The 20,942-nt window shown below is 40.3% G+C and overlaps 2 protein-coding genes across 3 annotated transcripts in view; one reads left to right on the top strand and one right to left on the bottom strand.

Annotated features, from left to right (window-relative positions):
* The window catches only part of si:ch211-127i16.2 (probable flavin-containing monoamine oxidase A), a 37,709-nt gene extending 33,791 nt beyond the window's left edge, over positions 1-3,918 (bottom strand). The window contains exons 1-4 of the mRNA XM_047569564.1: positions 3,577-3,918; positions 3,212-3,299; positions 718-898; positions 133-247 (exon numbers count right to left, since the gene is read on the bottom strand). Coding sequence (XP_047425520.1) covers positions 133-247; positions 718-898; positions 3,212-3,299; positions 3,577-3,694 — 502 coding nt within the window. The 5' untranslated portion in view covers positions 3,695-3,918. The remainder of the gene's footprint in view (positions 1-132; positions 248-717; positions 899-3,211; positions 3,300-3,576) is intronic.
* vsig8a (V-set and immunoglobulin domain containing 8a) overlaps positions 1-20,942 on the top strand; it is a 64,858-nt gene that overhangs the window by 38,277 nt on the left and 5,639 nt on the right. The window contains exons 2-7 of one of the 2 annotated variants that reach the window (XM_047569565.1): positions 11,856-11,946; positions 12,141-12,250; positions 13,373-13,548; positions 16,292-16,496; positions 18,680-18,832; positions 19,412-19,534. In XM_047569565.1, coding sequence (XP_047425521.1) covers positions 11,856-11,946; positions 12,141-12,250; positions 13,373-13,548; positions 16,292-16,496; positions 18,680-18,832; positions 19,412-19,534 — 858 coding nt within the window. The other variant, XM_047569566.1, reaches the window with a different exon arrangement.

Genomic DNA, 20,942 nt, shown 5'->3' with positions numbered 1-20,942 from the left:
TCTTCTTTTTTTTCTTTTTTCCAGAAGAGGACCGCTGTAACTATAGGTGTGAACAGGACCTGACCAGCACCATGTCAAAAAATCTCTCCCGATAATGATGGAGGAGGTGAGGAGGTTACAGTTTAAACTGACCTGCTGTCCAAGCATGCTGCTGAAAGTATGAGTGCAGGGTCATGCTGTCCAGTTCCACGGCATTGGGAGTCTTTGAAGGGTCCTGGACACATACTGTTGCAGACAGTCTGTCTATCTGTGTGCAGAGTACAATCATCACACCCACACCCACGAATGATTTACCACTGTGAACCAAAAGTATCCCATTGATACAGATAACAACAAAAAAATAACTGAAGGCTCGCAAATATCATTTTTATTTTATTTTTTCCAAGTGCAACTTCCAGCACATTTTGACTCCCGCTGCTGCTCTAATCATTTATCCTGGACTGGATGTTTTTAATGTACATGTGTAATGTGCTAAATGTGCTCTTGTGCCATTTGTTCAAAAAAAATACACAGCAAAATAACATTAATATATCCTGTTGAATCCTGTTGACGTTGCCAGAGTGGTGAGAATGTCATCGTATTCTTACGCATGCACAAGTAAACAAGATATTAAACTCTTCCTCATCTTTGTACTTGTTGTCCGAGAATTGTAGTTGCTTAGCTGGTCATATGCTTTTAAACATTGGAGAAGGCAGGTCTTAATGGCCATAGTCTCACCTTCCATAGGAGCTGTGTGAGGTCCATTAGCACCAGTGGGGATAGAGCAGGGATGCTGGTCTTATAGGTGCGAACTTTGGACGTCGGCCCACCCATCTGAAGCACCTTCTTGCCAGTGTTGAATTGCGTGTAGACTTCTAAGCCTAGCTCTTTTATGAGCTCAAAGATGTGGGTTTGGGTGCTAAAGAAGAAAGTAGATTATTTAGTTTTTCTAAAGTATTGCAGGATTGATTACGTTGTGGTCTCACTTTAAGTAGATGGGGTATCCAGAGTTTGTAGAAGTGGGCTTGAGACTACAATGTGGCTTAAGTGAATGAGTCCTTGATTACAGATAATAATTTTTGAAATGTGGTAAGATGTCGCCATGGAACTGTCTGGAGTGTCTTAATCTTGAACAATATGACAATTTTTTTAGTTGCTGTCTGTTTACTGGAAGTCGTGAAGTACAGAACTAGTTGTGGGGGATAGAGAATGGATAGAGAAGCAGCTTTAAGACCATATGGATACAGGTTTGCATCCCCTTTTGTCCACTGCTGAGGTGCCTTCAGCAGCCCACTGCTCCCAGTGTACAAACTGCTTTAGTAAGGAATGCAATGAAAGAATTTCCCCATAAGTGGTACAGGAAATAATAGTAGAAACATAGTCCTTATTCCTTATTCCCTGTTAACTTGTAAACGTCAATGTGAATTTCCACGGTTTGATTTGTCCACCCCTCCCCCTCAACTCCAACTCCACCTTCATCAGCAGCTACTGCGCACCCACCAGGAGCAGATGGAGCGCCTTCACCTCTTGGTTCTTTGACTTCTCTAGTGCCTTTCAACACAATAAGATGGATGGGGGGTGGACCTCTTCCTCACCTCCTGGATTATGGACTATCTGAATGAGCGGCCACAGATTGCAGAATGGGGTCTTGGAGACAGCCATAATCAGCACAGGGGCCCCACATGGGTCGGTGCTGGCACTGTTCCGCTTCACCCTGTACACGTCGGACTTCCAGTACCACCCTGGTTCCTGCCACGTACAGAAGTACTCGGATGACACTGCCATTGTGGAGTGGAGTTCCAGGAACCACTTGCAGCTGAACACCACCAAGACCAAGGAAATGGTCATCGATTTCCGCAGGTCCAAGTCCAACCCCCCGAATGCCACAGCCCCAGTGTGAGAACATTTCAGATTTAAACCGAATGAGCAAGGTGAGCCCAATTTGTTGTATTGGTTTAAAAGTAGTGGCAACGAAGTAAGCCAATTCATCCAACAATCACTGAGGCGTTTGGTCGACAAAGTGGATACAAACCAAACAGCCCCAAATAGTGTGTGCTCACAGGGAGTGGAGTTAGCTACATTACAAAACAAATGCAACCCTTTCCTGACAGTCCATTTTATTTTTATTATTTCTTTTGTTTGGTTTATTTATTGAGGATATTTAAAAGTTCTTGACATTACAGTTACAATGTCACAGTGTTACTCTTGAGAAATAAAAGTTTATTTATTGTTTTTGAAAGGGTGTTCTTTTTTATTATGCCATATTATCATTACATAACTGAAATAAAATGTCCAGCAAAATAGTTACCTTGACAGGCCTAACCTCTGTATTTATGACAAATGAGCAATATTCTTTCTTTATATTTTGTTTCTTTCATGCATTTATTTATGCACTTTATCCACATCTCTTTTCCTCCTTCACATACATATACCTTCACCAGATTCACTACGTGCCCACACAACACAGCACGCACACGTAACCTCCCATGTTTGTAGTTGTCCTTTACTGACTGTTTTGTCCCTGTCCTCCAAGTGTTTCTGTTTGGGGTGGAAAAATGACTGCTCCAATGTGTAGATAGGATCTTGTTTCTTAGAGTTCAAGTCAAACAGGGTTTTAGTTCAGATATAATACATTAAAAAAAAATATCTGCCGGAACTTGAAATACAAGACGTTCTGTGGAAGACTGGCAGTACGTTATGAAAAGGAAAGACTGGACACAAAGGTGCCAGTGGTATGTAAACAATTGTAAATGGACACCATGGAAGCTGATTGGACAAGTAATGTGAACTCCCTTTCTGTTACCAGACACCACCACATTAATTCTCTAATGTGTTACAACTGTTTTAGAGACACAAGAGAACCTATAAAGTATCAGGAAGTAGGTTTTAATGTTGTGGCTGATCGGTTTATGTATCTTAGCTGTTTGTGTGATAAACATCAATACTCTTAATCCTCAGTTTGCCTCTCAGTAAATAATTCCTCCATCTACATTTAGCAGTAACCACTATGATCAGGCCGTTTGACAGTAAGAGACCTTTTTGCACTTTCTGTGATTCCATTGAAGGTCTTTGCTTGCTTTATAGTCACTGATTAAAGATTTGTGTCTTGTTCACTGTGTCACTGCTGTATTTCCACTGGTACATGATTTTCAGTATCACACAGTCATGAGAGAGGTTTTCTGTTTCTGTCAATTAAATATTACTGACTTAATATAAGTTTAATTGACGTTACCTTCCGACCCACTGGCCTCCAAAGTCCCAGCGATCAACACCATTGGCTGCTGGTATTTCAGAGGTTACTGTGCGACCTCCCACACGATCTAAACGGCACACCAGATAAGTTTTGATCAGGACAGTCATTTAGAAAACATATATATATATATATTTATATTTTTTTTACATGTGTTCCACTGAAATGAAAGATCTCTTTTATAGGGGGAACCTAGTCAGGATTGGCAGCAGTACTGTTTCAACAAGAATTAACGTAAAAAAACAACATAAAGTTGCATAACATTAGAATGCACACAAAAATAGTTAGGCCTATACATTTCAAGTTACAATTGCTTTCAGTCATGAAAGCTCAACAATCTTGCATACCTTTTCCTTCCAGGATCAGTATTTTCATCTTGGGATCTCGTTTCTGGAGCAAATGAGCTGCACTCAGTCCAGACAGTCCAGCGCCAACAATAACAACATCCCAAGTTTCTGCCGTCATAGTCAAACCTACAGGTCTGTCTATTTAGTGTAAACTCCTTGAGTGCTGGTGAACCGAAGAGTCAAAGACAAATCCAGCTCGTATTCCACTTTTGTTCTTTATCAGTCAAGTTACTTTGCAAAGCCTGGGTTGCTTTCGTAACCGTGCACTTTGGAACGGAGAATAACGGAGCTTGTCACCTACTTGGCAGAGATTCAGCTGCGGCAGCAATAACAAGTTTCTAACTTCCTGTTGTGATCGAAGGATCTCTCTCTTCTCCTCCTCTCTCTCTCTCTCTCTCTCTCTCTCGCTCCTCCCCCTCTCTCCCACGCTCTCTCCCTTCCTTGGCTGATAATCGGCTGTTTAAATAAAGCCAAGAGAAGCTTTTAATGTTTACTCAGTTTCAGTGTTAGATGCAATGTTTTGTGTATTCGTAACAAATAATACTGCAAAACATAAACAAATATTTATTTTGAATGATTAATTAAGTAGTGGCGTTGTTATTCGGTTTGTTGTTGTCTTTTGTTGTTCCGTTAATTGTTAAAAAGCAATATGTTTGGAATACCAGTAGGTTAACTGTGCTTATAGAAGAAGAGCTTTTATTGTCATTGCACACAAGCTACAACAGAACACAACACACCCTAGTCATTTGAGATTTTAATGCTTGACACTCATAGATGTTCCTATTTAAACACTAACTTTCCACAAGTCTTTTAGAACTAAAGAAGCTTGGATGAGAACCTCTAAAAGTGTAGTTTCCCTATTTTTATCTTACCATGTAGTGTAATTGTCTAAAACTAATCAAACAGCAACTGAAAATAAAAGGTATAATTCAAAAAGGGGATAACAAATCAACTACGTGAAAAAAAAAGTTATAGATCCAACACATGACACAAACTCGAGCCTTCTGGGTGACAGCAAGATGTTGGGACAATGCCGCCATCCACCCCTTCACTGCCAGCTAATTTATAAATGGCCTCGTGTTTTTTTTTTTTTTTTTTTATTTACCCAAGTTGTCATTGCCAATTTGCTTATTTTTGTCATTTATTATGAACTTGAATACATGTTATATTACGAAGTTCCTACTTACCTTTCTGGCATTTTTACACTTTTGATGAGAGACTCAATGGGACGGGTGCAATGGTTACGGCTACAAAAAACAAGAGGATAACGAGATGGCTCACCTACACTTACAGGGAACATGTTAGAAGCAGAGTACCATTGCGGCAAGCTTTGCGATACTGGGACTTAAAATACATCAATCCAGGACAAAATGTGGATAAGGGAATAAGCAGACGCAGCACATAGTGGAGACACTAAGTGAGATGCAGGAGATCACCAGTCAGGAAGCACCCCACAGCTTAGGAGACCTCTCAGCGCCTGCTCCATCCCAAAACCATAGGAGGGACTCTCATAATACTACCTCAGGCACACACCCTACAACAGAAAGAGTGAAATGGCCCCAAGCAATCAACAGCACTGCATGGAACCAACTAGATGACGACCTAGACAGAGTTCTTAAAAATCAACAGCATGACAACAATCATCTTTACCATGAAAGCTTTGGCACAGAAGAAAGAAGCAGCAGAAAATTCTGGAAATCCCTGGAAATCAGCCAAACAGGAGGGCGAGAGAGATATTGAAATTGAGGAGGGGGATCAAAACTCTCAATAAGCAGTTCAAAACAGCAAGTGCTGAAGAACAGGAGGGCATAAATAATCTGATCAGCGCACTTCAAGGGTAACTGCAGACTGAGAAGGGCAGGAAGATCTCTGAAACTGAGGAAGGAGAAGGAAACCAATTGAGCTCAGTTCATTAAGGACCCATGCAGATTTACCAAAACTCTTTGGTAAATGTAATCCATAACAGATGAGGCATAAATGTCAATGCCAATGTGAGACCCACAGGTGGCCAGAAAAGCAACAGTCTGTGTTGAAACCTGCCCTGGAGTAAAGAGTCTGTCCCCGCTGGCCACAACTTGATACTAATGGCCACACGAAGTTTGTTAAGTTTAACTTGAGCATCCAGTGGAACATAAGCAGCTATGACGGTGGATGTGACCCCTGTCACCGTGCTGGGAGAGACGGAGCGTATTACTTTCTATGTAAGATGAAGTTAAACGAAAAAAAAAAATGATGTTGACACTAAACTTCCGAAAGAGGGCTAAAGTTAGCTACTGTTAGCTGTCAAAACAGGTGCTCAACAAAGTCTAAAGGCTGCAAACAAAACATCTGCAACCGCTTAATATTTAATCACTAATGTTACATCGACAGTTCTGACATGGTAAGACAGTTTTGCAAGAAAATATATTATCGTAATGTAATTATGATAATAATAACAGTTTGTCAGACTACCAAGGCTACTGACCATTTATTTTATACCACATATAGAATTTAATTTTATTTAAAGTCTGTCTTTACTTACCAGTTCTTTGGCACTTTGGAGGGAGACAGAGTTGTTCGTGTTCATATTTTTTCTATGCAACTTTTCTGTGCAACATGCCAGAAGGTTATTTATGCCAGTTATTTTTATTTTCATTTTGGATATTTATTTAGATTTTACCATTATTTTTCCACACTGGTTTGTAAAACTGACCATGTATTCATAAGAAACTTAAAAAATAACCATTGGTTACAGACAGCGTGTGAGATTGAGCTGCTAATTAATCTCAAATTACAAAAAAACAGACTGGTATGTTCATTTTAAGATATGGTTCCAAGTTTGCAAAATGCTTATTTCCTTCAGTCAGGTATAAAACAGAATAATAATGATAATAAATTTTATTTGTAGGGCGCCTTTCATGGCACTCAAGGCTGCCTGACAGTAAAATGAATACGAACAGAAAACGTCTCATAAAAAAATTGTGCAAAAAACACAGCATAAAAGCATCATAAAAAATACAGTAAGATAAAAACAAGTGCAGTGAATCAAGTAGAATAGGCAAGTCTGGAGAGAGGGGTAAGGGAGGGGTGGAGGCGATAGATGGAAGTAAGCTGACCGGGTTATGTTGCTGATGTGGGAAGAAAAGTAAAGTGAGCTGTCAAGGATGACGCCAAGGCTCTTGACCTGGGGGGAGGGAGAAATGAAACAGTTGTCAGTGGATAGGGTGAAACTGGGAGATTTGGACAAGATGGATTTGGAGCCAACAAGTATGATTTCTGTCTTGTTAATGTGTAATTTGAGGAAGTTGGATGAAAACCAGGATTTGATTTCGAGGAGGCAGTCGGTGAGCGAGGTAGGTGGGAGGGTGGAGTCCGATTTGGTAGAGATATGGAGCTGGGTGTCATCTGCGTAGCAGTGGAAGGTAATACAATGTTTCCAGAAGATGTGACCTAGAGGGAGTAGGTAAATGATGAATAGTAGGAGCCCCAGGACTGAGCCCTGGGGCACACCTGAGGTTAGTGGGAGAGGTTGTGATGTGAAGGAGCTTAGTTGAATGAACTAAGAGCGGCTGGAGAGGTAGGATTTGAACTAATTTAGGGGAGTGTAGTGCCGAACTCAAGTCAAGAAGGATGAGAATGGATTGGAGACCAGAATCAGCTGCCAGGAGAAGATCATTGGTGATTTTGAGGAGTGCTGTTTCAGTGATGTGGAGAGAGCGAAAACCAGACTTGAATTGTTCAAAAAGATTATTGTGAGATAGGTGTGAGTGGAGCTGGGAAGCAATGTTTTTTTCAAGTATCTTGGAGAGAAATGGAAGATTGGAGATTGGACGGAAGTTGTTGAGGTCATTCATATCTGCACCACGTTTCTTGAGTATTGGGGTGTCAACAGCTGTTTTGAGGAGTAACGGAACAAGACTAGTAGTGAGGGAAGAGTGGATTATGTGCGTGATGTGAGGGGCAAGAGAGGTTGGGAGGGGTCTAACTGGCAGGTGGATGGTTTGGATTTTTTAATCATATGAGTAATATCAGAGACTGATGGCAAAACAAATACTGTGAGTGATTGATAAAGGGAGAGGTAAGGAAGGTGGATTGTAAGAGGAGCTAGGTGCAAGTTGTTGGATATTGTGGATTTTAGCAGTGAAAAACAATAGAAGGGTGTTACAGAAGGCAGTGGAATACATCTGTGGGGGGAGAAAGTCAGGGCGATCAGTGAGCTTGCTGACAAGTAAGAACAGAGTCTTTGAGTTTCCTTCATTTGCACCGATTAAACCAGAGTAGTAGGTGGCTTGTGAGATACAGTTCTTGTAGTGGAGAATATAGTTGTGGTAAATGTCCTTGTGTACAGTGAGACCAGTCTTATTGTAGAGGCGGTCCAGTTGGCGACTTTTTGATTTGAGTTGTCTGAGGGCTGGGGTGAGCCATGGAGCGGAGCGGGTGAAGGTGACAGATCTGGTTTTAAGTGGGCCGAGATTGTCCAGGAGGTTCTGAAGAATGTGGTTGTAGTGGAGTACTAATTCTTAGGGGGTGGAAAAACTATCAGGGTTAGGGACGGCGCTGATGCTAGTCGAAAGAATGTCCAGGTTAATGTCCTTGATATTGCGGAAAGAAATATCAAGGGTTTGGTCCAGACTCAGCGGTTGGCACTGATGCCTCCCAGCGAGAAGGTGCGGGTTCGAGTCCAGCTCGGGCCTTTCTGGGTGGAGTTTGCATGTTCTCCCTGTGTCCGCGTGGGTTTTTTCCTGGTACTCCGGTTTCCTCCCACGCCAAAGACATACTCGTTCGGCTGATTGGTGAACCTAAATTGACCCTAGGTGTGCGTGTTAGTGTGAATGGTTGTTTGTCTCTGTGTTAGCCCTGTGATAGGCTGGCGACCTCTCCAGGGTGCACCCTGCCTCTTGCCCGATGCCAGCTGGGATAGGCTCCAGCAACCCTCGTGACCCTAGTGAGGATTAAGTGGTATGGAAGATGAGATGAGGGTTTGGTCCACCTGACTAATATAAATGTCCTGTTTAGCTAGATTTTTTTTAAGAACAATGAATGAAGCTGTCTTTATTTATGTGAAGATTCTCAGTCATCCAGGTCATGGTGTATCCAAAAATCAATACTGGACTTGTTAGGAAGATTTTGCTTTTTATGACAACTAATGTCTGTTAACAGCCAGATACTCACCTGCAATAATTAGTTTCTTTTTTCTCCAACATTTGGTTTCCTCCAACTTTGTTAACAGTTAAGTCTGTCAACAAAAACCCAAAAATATATAAATGAGTATTTGGATGTATGACAACAGTGCAAACAGAAAGTATGATGCAGCTAAAGAGAGGTGTAACAGCCTTACACTTTGTGGGGATTATAAGGCCAGACACACTAAACTGACACTAATGAGAGGGTCCAGCTGAGGATAAACTGCCTTTGTATATAATAATATGCCTTTGTCTTGGACGAAACATGTGAACGAAACATTGGTGCAAAGACTACAGTCACTAGCTCCAATGTTCTGTGGAATTAGCTCTTCACACAAGAAGGTTAGATTAGATAGATATTTTGTGAGGGATGGGTTCTGTATTTGTCACTCAAAGAAGAGAAACTGATGCTATTGAGAGATTATTTGTGGATTGCATTGTTGAGATGAGAATTCACTGCAGCCTTACACTGGCAAACCAACTGTTTTCTGTGATAATTTCCTCGGTAAATGCCCTAATTAATAAATAAATAATAAATAAATATTTAAAATGGACCTACTGGGGGGCATTTTTAGGTTCAGTGTCATCAAGGACACGGCATGTGGCCAAGGTGCCAGAGATCAAATCATGACATGGACATGTTAATATAGTTGATAAATGAGCCTTCTGTCCCCCTCCTTACCAGATGCCTACTGTGGAAGAATAAGCTGCATCTGGTTTTGTGTTTAGGTGTGTAACTGTAATTGTGTAACACCGATCAGGCATGACATTATCACCTCTGACAGGTGAAGTAAATAACATTGACCATCTTGTACCACCCACCTAGACCAGACCAGTCACCCCCACCGCACAGCAATGGCACTCCTTGATGACAGCAGCCGTCCCCAGCAGGATGCAGCCTGACACAAACACACACAAAAACAACTAAAAAACATTTTAAAAAAACAGCACAAGGTGTTGACCTGGCCTCCAAATTCACTAGATCCCAAACTGATCAAGTATGTATGGAATGGACTGGAACAAGCCCTTGATCCACAGAGTCCCCCCACTCAACCCACAGAACCCAAAGGCCCCCACTAACAATGTTTTCAGACACCACAGCACATCCTCAGAAGGCCCAGGCCCATTCACTGATGAGTCACAACTATTAATGATATTAGTGAAGTGGTCATACTGTTATTTCTGATTGGTTTATGTCTTTACTAAAATGACCTTGATGCACTTGTCTAGATGCCCATTAGAATTTGGAAACTTTCAAAACAGTTCTAGTGTCATGATTTTAAATCTTTTAAACTGAATTGTTATCTAGTAAAATACATTATTTCAATGCACCTTTTTTTACTCTTTCAATCACTGTCTTGAAAAAGATGTCCCTGGCTGCTGCTTTATCAGCTAGCTATGAAATATATATAAATAGTGCTGTCAGGGTTGCTGTGGATTAATCTCAATTAACCATGGATAACTGTCATTCATTTTAATCTATGTTAATTGTGTTTGTTTTTGCATAAGCAAACAGACACAAGAAAGAAGGGAATATATATGCACTTAACATGTTTATTAAACGCCTTCAACAGATTCAAGAACAACCTGAATACATTTAACAACTTTGTTTCAAGTTTAACAACTAAAACAAACTAACTTGTTGCCGATGTCTTGAAGAGAGCCGTCCTCTTCTTATTTGTCCCCAATGACTGAGAACGGTAACAGAACAGTGGTTGCAGGAATGGCGAGATACACTATATTGCCCAAAGTGTTTGCCATGGCTGAGCCGCTGCACCCAAGCCAAACATCACCAAGTGATGGACAAATCCGGGTACCAGGAGAATGGTACTGTCTGACTGCTTCGTGCCAGTTGTTTCAGGCAGTTTGTCCAAGTAGAGATACTGAGTTATCAAATGGGCGGTTGATTCAATATTGATAGGTAGTGACAGATGGTGACTTGTCCAGGGTGTACCCCACCTCACGCCTGATGACAGCTGGGATAGATTCCAGCCCCCTGTGACCCTAGTGAGGATTTCATATACATACAGTACTGTGCAAAAGTTTTAAGCAGCTGTAGAAAAAGTGCTGAAAACCAAGAATGCTTTCAAAAGTGGACGTGTTACAAGTTTATTTTCATCAATTAACAAAATGCAGTGAACAGAATATAAATCTAAATCAAATGCCATCACTTCTTGTTCTTATTCAAGCTTAAAATACTTCTTAATGACCTTGGCTGTATGTTTGGGGTCTTCGTCCTGCTGCAGAATAAATTTCCAATCATCTGCCTCCCTAATGGTTTTGCATGATGGATAAGTATCTGTCTGTATTTCTCAGCATTGAGGACACCATTAATCCTGACCAAATCCCCAACTCCATTTGAGGATTTTTTTTTTTAATATATATATAATTTGTTTAAAATGAGGCCAGCCATGTGTAGACTCAGAGATAACTCACATAAAGATGTTAAAAGAAGTGTTTGATGTATATATAAAACTACAAAACAGATAAAACCCTTCATCCTGCATCTAATCTGTTTTCTCTTTGTGTCTATAGAAGAACATCCTATACTTTCCCATTTATAAAGCCTGTTCCTTTAGATATGGCAGAGATAAACTTTATTTTCTGGTACACATGTACACAAACCTTGCCAGTTGGCCAGTTTCTTGTCACTTGAAACCTTGTAATCTCTTTTTCTTCCGCATTGTTTGAAATGAGAAGTGTTCAGGTGGTGTGTGGTGTATGCAACAAATTAATGTACAACTGTTGTGTATTTCCGAAAGGGAGAGATCGCTTATTTTTGTCAATTCTTTAAATTCAGTCAGATACAAACAGAAATATGCAGACAGGTTAAAACGGACAGAGCAAGTACACATTGCCGGCTATCTGTAAAGCTTGTTTATTTGCACTTGCACATATTTCACCTTCATTAGAATTTGGTTTTCCTACTTCCTACTCTTCCAGTTTCAGTTGTTTACAAAGACATTGCTTTGCATTGTCATTCAGTTCAGAGCATTTACAAAGTGTTGTCACACTTTCGGTGATTAAAAAAAGTCCCAAGTGTTTTGGGAAGATTGCAGGACTTTAAAAGCAACTAAGACGTGAATAGTGATACCATGGAAACCCTCTGTGAAACAGGTAAAACTGGTGTAGGCGTTGTCCATTCGGAAGGCTTCATGCTAATGAGGAAGAAGTTGAGGAGGAGCTCAAGATTAAACAAAAGCACCAGGTAGGTTGCACACTGCTGCTTTTCTCTCTGTCTCCTGAACAGACATGTGGATGTAGCATCTGCATTCAGGTAATCACACAGTAGATCATTTAAGCTGTATATTACATTTTGTGAATTAAGTGCACCGTTTGTTATGATATTGTTATATATGCATATTCACAAACTGCTCTCAATTGCTTTTTTTCTCCCACCAGGAACAATATGTACGCACCAAGCTGCACTCATCTGAGGACATCTCTTGGCCTCAGCCACCCATCGTCGTTCTCTGTCATCCTGTTATGCGTGGCAACTTTCTGGAGCACGGGTAAGAATACAAAACACACACAGTAAATTTTCCCTTTGTTATCTGCTGAATTGTATTTCACTCAACGAAGCCACCTTTTCAGAAACGATCACCGAGACCTTCATGTCTCTTCGCTATAAAATGCTACTGAGAAGTAGGCGTCAGTGTGAGCTTCCTTGCGTTACCATGGTGCACGCAGGTCTGTCCAATGGAGAGTTCAGATTATGTTTAGAGGTGACTGTAGACTCCCTAATGATTTGAGCTCACTTGGGGTTTTCCTTTTATTTTTCCTTCAGGGTGTGGCTCTACGCACGTCTTAATCCCGATAAAAAAGTAACATATATTGTAAAAGTGTTTTTTATTCTATACAAAAAATGTGATATGAAAATGTATGCTTTTCTGACTGTCAGTCTAGAGGAGTAATGGTGAGCACAAAAATAAAGTAAAAACATTAAGGGCTGTTATTCTAAAATCCAACTGAACACTTGAACCTGTGATCAGCATAATTATTGCTCTTACATACTCCTATTTCAAGTCTAATTGTAGCTTTCTTATTATGCATGCACTTATATTTTGAAAAAAACAAAGAAACCTCGGTGGAAATCTTTTTCTTTTTTTTTTTTTTACCTTGGGATTTAGTGTGTGTCTACAGACCAACGAAGTAGACAAAGATGTTTTTCATTGCGTTCATTCCTTGTGGAGCAGCAGTGCAACAACTACAGATACTACTTTCTCTCGTTGAGCTTTAACACGTTGTGACAGAACCAGGAGAAAGCAATTTGAGGTTTGTTTTGCCGGGAGTTACATACTCTACATACATACACAGAATCTATGTCTGAGGTGGTTATTTTGAACTAACAGCTGTGTACATTTAAATAACTGCTTCTAAAAAGCTCTTTATTGGATTCCAGTATTTGTGGTGTTTGGCTGCAACTGTTTTGTTATTTCTTAGCATGAGTTCCCTTGAGAGAAGATCCTGAATCAATATCAAACACCCATAAAACTGTGTGCATGGTAACTGTGAGCTGTGGCTCTGCAAGTGTGACAACACGAGTCATTCAAGGACTAAATTAAAAGCGGGGATTAGGAACGGCTAATGTGTGTCTGTAATTAATTTTAAGACCTCTGTTTGAATTTCCTCAGCGCTAAGACGTACACAAGCGATGCAGGTGACATCCACAGGGCCGCACACCGTCCAGAAGGCAGAGGGAGAGACAGTGACTTTGGACTGCAGCTACACACAGAGTCCTTCTGACACTGGAGAACTTGACATTGAATGGTCTGTGGTCAGTCCTGACACCACGCAGAAAGATCAAATGGTAAGAAGTAGCACGAGAATGCTGCAAATTGTATTATAACTGTGTGTATGTATATATTTGCCAGTTCATTAGGTACACGAGTGAAAACAAATGCGTAGCAGCTCTGCACTAAATCCATGACTGTGATGTACAGGTTGAAACAGCATCTTTCTGATCTGGTCATTCAACTGTACGATCATTTTGGAGGACGTTGGTGCTTTTAAACTGGAGTGAATTTACTGTTACTAGCTTACTGGCTAAAATGGGATTGTCAAGATAATAGAAACAATAGGTACATAATAATTCAGTTGTGCCACAAACCACAAAGCCTCCAAAATGGGAAAAAAAAGCTGAATGAATTGCTCTCTGGTATTTAAAAACAAATGCTGAATAATATAACCTTTATGAAACTAAGGATTCACGAATTTTTATATGTCATTCACAGCCATACAGAAGCATGAAATGGAATGAAATTATGTGGTCAGGTCCCAGATTGTTACCCATAGTAACTACAATATATAGATACTAAGTAACTATAATATAGATGCTAACATAGTAAACAGTATATAGATACTAGTAAACAGTGATTTAACAGATAAATAATCCATGGAAACCCTCTAGATTTAGTAGAATCCATCTATTTTCACTAGTGTACCTGATGCCTAATTGCGTCAAAGGTACAGGAATTCATTATTTATGATTTATACAGGTATAATGCATCAGTAGATATTTTTAAGAACATTTTCTTTGATACAGATTGTGCCATTAAAACATTTGTAGTCCAGAAGTATTTATTCACTATTGATTTATTTATTTATTTATTTTTTTAAGTCTGTCTCTTTTACCTGTTGGAGACTAATCCCCCCTGTATTTTTGTATGTTCAGCTGATCTGCTGTGCATGGATTTAAAAGACTGTAGGTCACATGAACACTTGGTTGAAATCAACTGAACGCTGCTTGTTTCCCCCAAATAATTGCCAAATTGCAATGTGCTTTCAGGAAAAGGCCTTGGCAAATGATTTGTAAATGATCCACCCATGAAATGAAAGATTTTTTTCTAACGTCTCCAGCATATTTCACAGAATTGGTATTCAGAACAGAACGCGGTCAATATAATTGTTAAAAACTAACACGGCAAGTAAACAATACAACGTCCCAATTTATTCAAATTTCACACCTCCTTCAGTTCTTAACCTTTTTTTTGTTGTGCTTGTGCTCCTACAAGTAAAAATCTAGGAAACTGAAGTGTGGATTAACTCTTACCACCTTCTTAATTTCACAGGAATTGGTTGTTTATCCAATCAGCCATTTAAATTAAATGAGTCATTAGTGTTGGAGACTTTCAAGGATGTTCCCCCTCCTCATCTCTGCCCTCATGGCAAGGATTTCATGACAGTCAATATCCTTGAACAGATCCAATATGTGCAACTGGGGAAAAATTCCCTAAGTGAAATTACTCCCCATAGACATTGAATATGGTATATAGTCCTAACTATTTATTCTAAACGAAACAAATAGGAGCACTCATCCATCTCTAACAAATGGCACTATAAATATATGTTAAAATGTGAGCAATTCCCCACTGGCAAATCCAGCAGACAGGAGAAAACACAATCATCCATTTAACAGAGGCCCATTAGCATTCATTTTTGGCTGTGTTTCGGTGCTGCAGATTCAATACAGAACCCCCTGGTTTGGTCTCCTCTAATTATGAAAAGTATCTGGTTCTCTAAATGCATTTTTCACCAGCCGGTTGTTAACTTTGTTTGTCTGCTTTTTGGTGTTTGGCAGATAGCACACACTGAGTCTACCATTGTTTGTATTTTGGTGGGGAAAAAAAAAACGCTCCCTGCTGCTGCTGCTGCTGCTGCTGCTGCTGCTGCCGCTGCCGCTGGAAAAACGGCTGATGAGAGAGTAGAGATGAAACACACACAGTGAATGGGCTGTAAATCTAAAACAATGAGCTTAGAGAGTTTAGAAAAAAAGTTTCTACAAGCTTGGAGACAATTCTCAGTTGGTTTGCTACTTGGTGGCACCCTGTTCTCTTTAAAAGCCTTTCTCGACACAGCGTCGTGTGTGAAGGAGAAAACAAACATGGTCTGAAATGTGCTGCAAAGTTGGATGAGGTCTTTTTAATTTGTGTCACACATTATGCTGCACAATCATGTTGTGGATGACACTGCATGATTGTCGGATACTATACAACTACATTATAAATAAGGATTCAACTTTAAATGGACATGGATCAGCCATAACATTATGATATTATGTAGGTGTCCCCTTGCACCCAAAAATGTTGTGACTCAACAGAGAATGGACATGGGTCTTCTGAGGGTCTCCTGTGCTGTCTGGTAATAGAATGTTGTCAGTGGGGGCCTTAGGGGAGGGGCCTCTGTTGATCATCCCACAGATACTTTATCAGTTTGGGATCTAGTGAATTTGGAGGTCAGGTCAACACCTTGTTCTGTTCTTCCTGTTCTTTTAGTTGTTCCTAAAGTGTTTTTATGTGTCTCTGTGGGGGAGGGGTGGGGTTAGATCAAAGTAGGTGGTACAAGAAATTGGGTCGATGGTCTATGTAACATCCACACCAATGCCAGGTCCTAAAGTTCGCCAGCAGAACACTGTCACTGTCAGGAGTTGGTTAATTACTTTTCCTGTCAGTGGTCATAATGTTCTGGCTGATTGGTGTGTATGAACAGCTCTACTTTATCATCAGTTTAACCTTGGTTGGTATCATTTACTGACTGCTCCTGTTTGTGTTCAGCTTTTGTCCTATACAGGCGGCACTAAATACCTCCATGGTAACTCGGCACTTGTGAAAGGTCTCAGCTTTGCCGCCGCTGACCCTTCAGTGGGCGATGCTTCACTCTCAATTACTGCGCTGGCCCCCGCTCATTCCGCTACCTACCAGTGTAAAGTGAAGAAGTCGCCTGGAGTGGACATGCTCAAGATGTCACTGGTGGTAATGGGTAAGACTGCGTATTAAGTTTGATCCTGGGTTTTAACACATGTCATCTAGTTACATCATTGGAGTCCAGTATAGTTGATGTTAACATTCCTTCGTCACATTCTACTGTACATTCACCACAATGCATATTTATCAGACCACTATAGGATTACTACTAAAACTGCACATTCTGTATTCATTAATTTACTTATTTTAAAGGTTACAGTCAGAGCTATTGTAATGGTTGCTTTTATAAATGGCTTTTACCAATGTGGTTTCCCTTGTGTTAAGTTGGGCACTTTTCTCTTGTGCTTAAATTAATTAAACTAAAACTGAATGGCATGAGAAGATGGATTTTAATCACTGGAGAAAAATATATATATATATAAAAAAATGTGTTTCACTTGTTGCACACTTTCCTAGAGTTCATTGTTGGGCTAAATTTGCACATTTTGACCAACATCTGTACTCGGGTTCAGTCAGTAACATTGTCTGGACTTCACAGTCCTCGTCAGCAGACGGAACAGTGCTGTGAACAGACACTGGTGTGGATGCGACTTTACCAGCAGCAATAAATGAACTGACAAAGGGATCTCTGTAGCTATCTGCCCGAAACCGATAGATACAGATGGAGCAGTTGATGATGGATTGAAACTGCACTTCATTTAGAGCCATTTGTCTAAGTGTTTCATCTCCAAATTTGCCAGAAGGGTAAAGGAACTTACTTGATTCCAGTCCAACTCATTTATTTTGAAGACTGAGCAATAACTGGGGTGGAGGACAGTCGCTGGAAGATTTATATATTATGATTTTAAAGTTCAGGACTGCATTAATAACTTCTTGTTTCAAGAGCAACTTATTGGTCTAGTTCTCCTTCAGGGGCTCCTTGTAATCCAAATCAAATGGATGTGGGCAAACAGTGGAGAGTTGGTAAAATAGGGCTGCATCAACAACGTGTTGGCGTAATAAGTGACATTCATGACAAATAAATACATACCTTCATGTGGAATGCGCCAATGTGTTGTAATGGCCGACACACTGACATAGTCTGATTGTCAAAACTTTGGAATTCTCCATATAGAGACTCAGTAGGATGTTTGGTGGTCAGGACCGTCACTGTGTCTTTTTTTTTTTTTTTTTTTTTTTTTTTTACACAAAAGCTATTTAGATGTCGATGCTAATGACTAGTGTGGAAAGGCTTCTTTCCTGCAAGTTATAAACATTTTGTTTACGTTAAGAGTTTTCAGTTAACGTCACATTCCAAGTTTGTGTAACCAACCAACAATACAGCTGCATTTCAAGTTACAATCAGCTCGAGCCACTGATGTTAAATATACTCAACGCTGTATGCTAATTAGTGTCAGAATATAGTACATAGAGTGAAGATCACCTAATCACCATAATTAGGTCTACACTCTGGAAGATGAATAGTATCATTACATAAAAGTAAAAAATTGTAATGGTTTCTAAAAAAAATGATGAACGATGACAGACTAATCAAAGTATCCACATCTGCCTTCTATGATGAGGCCATGCTACAATCTAAAATTACTAAAATGGCAAGTGGTTTCACATTCAAATGTAATTTCTAATCAAAGCTCCAAATGAAAGCTTTATTTTTACTGGAAGGATGGAATTCTGTGCACATGTTCGTATTTAATGATCTTAATAGGTTTTGGCTTTAAAATATATTAAACTGCCTGTAATGGCCGACTATGCTACAACACCAAACTCATTCATCTGCCCCATCCTGAGTGATTTAACCAGAAGTAACATGGAGCTTTAAAAATAAGCTTTTTTTTTGCCTTTCAATACTGAGCTCTCCATAGAAGCTGTATCAAATGAAATCTGCTTAGCCTTCAAGGACACGAGCCTGTTGTCCAATAAGTAGCGATAAATGAAGTTTATATCTCAGTACACAGAGGACAATCCTTTTCATGCTCCCTGGAACAATTATATAAATCAATAAGAAAGTGAGCCACGTCTGCCTGTATCTTTTTCAAAACAACATAGTATTAGTGCATCAGTCCTTCACCCTTGTCATCATTTGCTCATAAAGTGGGTCTGATAGTGATTTGTTTTTATTGCGTAATGAAGGCATGGGATTTCTGAGCAAACAAGTGCTTTATATTATTGGTATCAAGGAGCTCCAGCTTCGTCCTTGGAACGACAACATGAAGTGATCCGTTTGTTGTATTATTTCAGTGAAACCTTCTATACCCAGGTGCTGGGTGGAAGGAGGGGATCTGGTTGGCGAGGCCGTGTCGCTGCGCTGCGAGTCTGCCAAAGGCTCCACTCCCTTAAAGTACACATGGAGGAGAGGCGGTGTTGGCCCCATCCCCGCTGCAGCCACGCAGAGTAAGTCTGACCTCTACTGATGTCACTATGATACTACACATCAAACATGTGTGAGGTTGGCTGGAAACGAGAGGCGTTCTGTGCACCGTTTCGCCATTTCATTTCCATGCTTATTATTCTCCAACAATTACTCGCCCAGGAATAGATCTCCACCTTTGTTTATGTGGATTGTTTACACTATCAGGCATCCAGGTGAAAGTACAAAAATAATAAGCTTCTAGTTTAACATTGTGTTCTTCTCGCTTAGAGGGACGCTGTTGCAGTGGCAGCACATTATTTGCATTTTCTACCCATATTGTTTCTACTATTTATAACAAGAAACATTGTTCCCTTGTGAGATATTCTCAACATTGTTTACCGCAAACTGCATTGATCAGTAGGGAACACAACAAACTTTTGTCGGCGTGCATACATAATGTGTACAAATCTGTGGGAGCGAGGCTCCTTATCTGCATACTTTTCAGGAAAAATCTGCAATGTTGAGCCCCAAGATTGTGTCACTTTTCTAATGTGGAGAAAGCAACCCAAATACATAATGTATGGCTGAGTTAATCTGTGTGCGCGCATATGTTCTGTCAGACAGTGCGACCGGGGTGCTGAAGATCAGCAACCACTCTCAGAGCTTCGCAGGAATCTACCTTTGTGAAGTGAGCAATGCTGTCGGAGTTGAACGCTGCAGGATCGACCTGAAAGCCAACAAACGTAGGAATACACACACACACACACGCAGGATGCTCCTATTCACACGCCACACACACGCATTAGATCATAAAAGACCTACATTTTTGATCCTCTCTCTTTGTAGCTGTGTCACACACACTGGAGCTCAAACTCTGGCGCTCACTAAGAATAGTGTTCCATTCTCATTATGTTTAACGATGACAGGGGGTCACAGTCTGTATCAAAAACACAACTTTATTCCTAGAGGTATTCGGTCCTCGGCTCTTCAGTACTGAGCGACGGAGCTGAGGTAAAAGGAGTCTGCTGCTGCCTTTCTACAGTCTATAGGATACTAGGAAAAGGAAGCAAAAGGAAAAGTGGACTGATTAACTTTATTTATTGTTCAGCAGTACATATAAGCAGAGACAGTATAATAATAATTTACTGTTTAATTTAGACCGAAGGCCAAAAGCTCCTTTAGTCTTTAGTCTTCTTAATGTCTTCTAACAGCTCTGAACAAGACAGAAAGCAGAGGTGACTGTGAGAGCACAGTGGGGGGTACAGTCAGTGCTTCAGCATTCATTACAATAAATCATCACTTGGCTTTAGACTCTGTGGATCCATAAAATAAATTTCCCTCCGCGTGCCTCATGATCTGCGGAGCAGCCCTCGATCTTACATCTTGTTGAGGCCGTAGCTCCTTGACTGACTTGCTCAGATATTTGGCTTTGGGTAGTAAATTTCTTTAATCGTCATTTCAAGTGCAGTCTGCTGTCTGAGACCAGGGTTGGACAATGTATTTGTTGCATTAGATGGTGGTAGGCGCATCCCTTTAACAGGAGTAGCAACCTAAAGCAAGGCCAGACTCAAAAAACAAAGCTCCCTGTCAGTTAGCATGTAGCATGTACGCTATATTTAGAATGTTCCTCTGCCTCAGAAAGTGTGCTCTGGTGGGGAACTGAAGCCACTATATCGATCTGTCCCTCCAGTGTTTTCTTTTGTGCTGTAGTAGATAGTACATCTTCATCCTTTGAGGTTGACATTAAAATGACGCGGTGCCAGCTGAGCATATCAGTTTGTGATCTGAGCTGCTTATTAACATAAAGCACATTGCAAAACAATTTTTTGTGGGATTAAAAAATGATTACGGTTTAAGACAAACCACATAATGGCAATTGCTTGGCATTCACCTTCCTTTCTATCTCTCACCAAGAAAGTGAATAATAGCCTTCACGAAGGCCTACTTTTTAAGAAACAAGAGTCCAAAACTCTGACACGACCAGGGAAGATACAACAGTTTTTCTTCTTTTTTTGGAAATGTTTCATTACAGTGACACTAACAGTTGATGACTTTGAGTGAAAAGTTGGGTCTTGGATTAGGCCTTATGAATCTTTGAGATGTGTTTTTAGGCTCATTATCCTGCTGAGGTATCAAAGATTCAGTGCAGGT

Source organism: Mugil cephalus, chromosome 19 (assembly GCF_022458985.1).
Source record: "Mugil cephalus isolate CIBA_MC_2020 chromosome 19, CIBA_Mcephalus_1.1, whole genome shotgun sequence".
Taxonomy (NCBI): Eukaryota; Metazoa; Chordata; class Actinopteri; order Mugiliformes; family Mugilidae; genus Mugil; species Mugil cephalus.
Note: the sequence above shows the minus strand (reverse complement) of the source record. Positions and strands in the feature narration are given on the sequence as shown.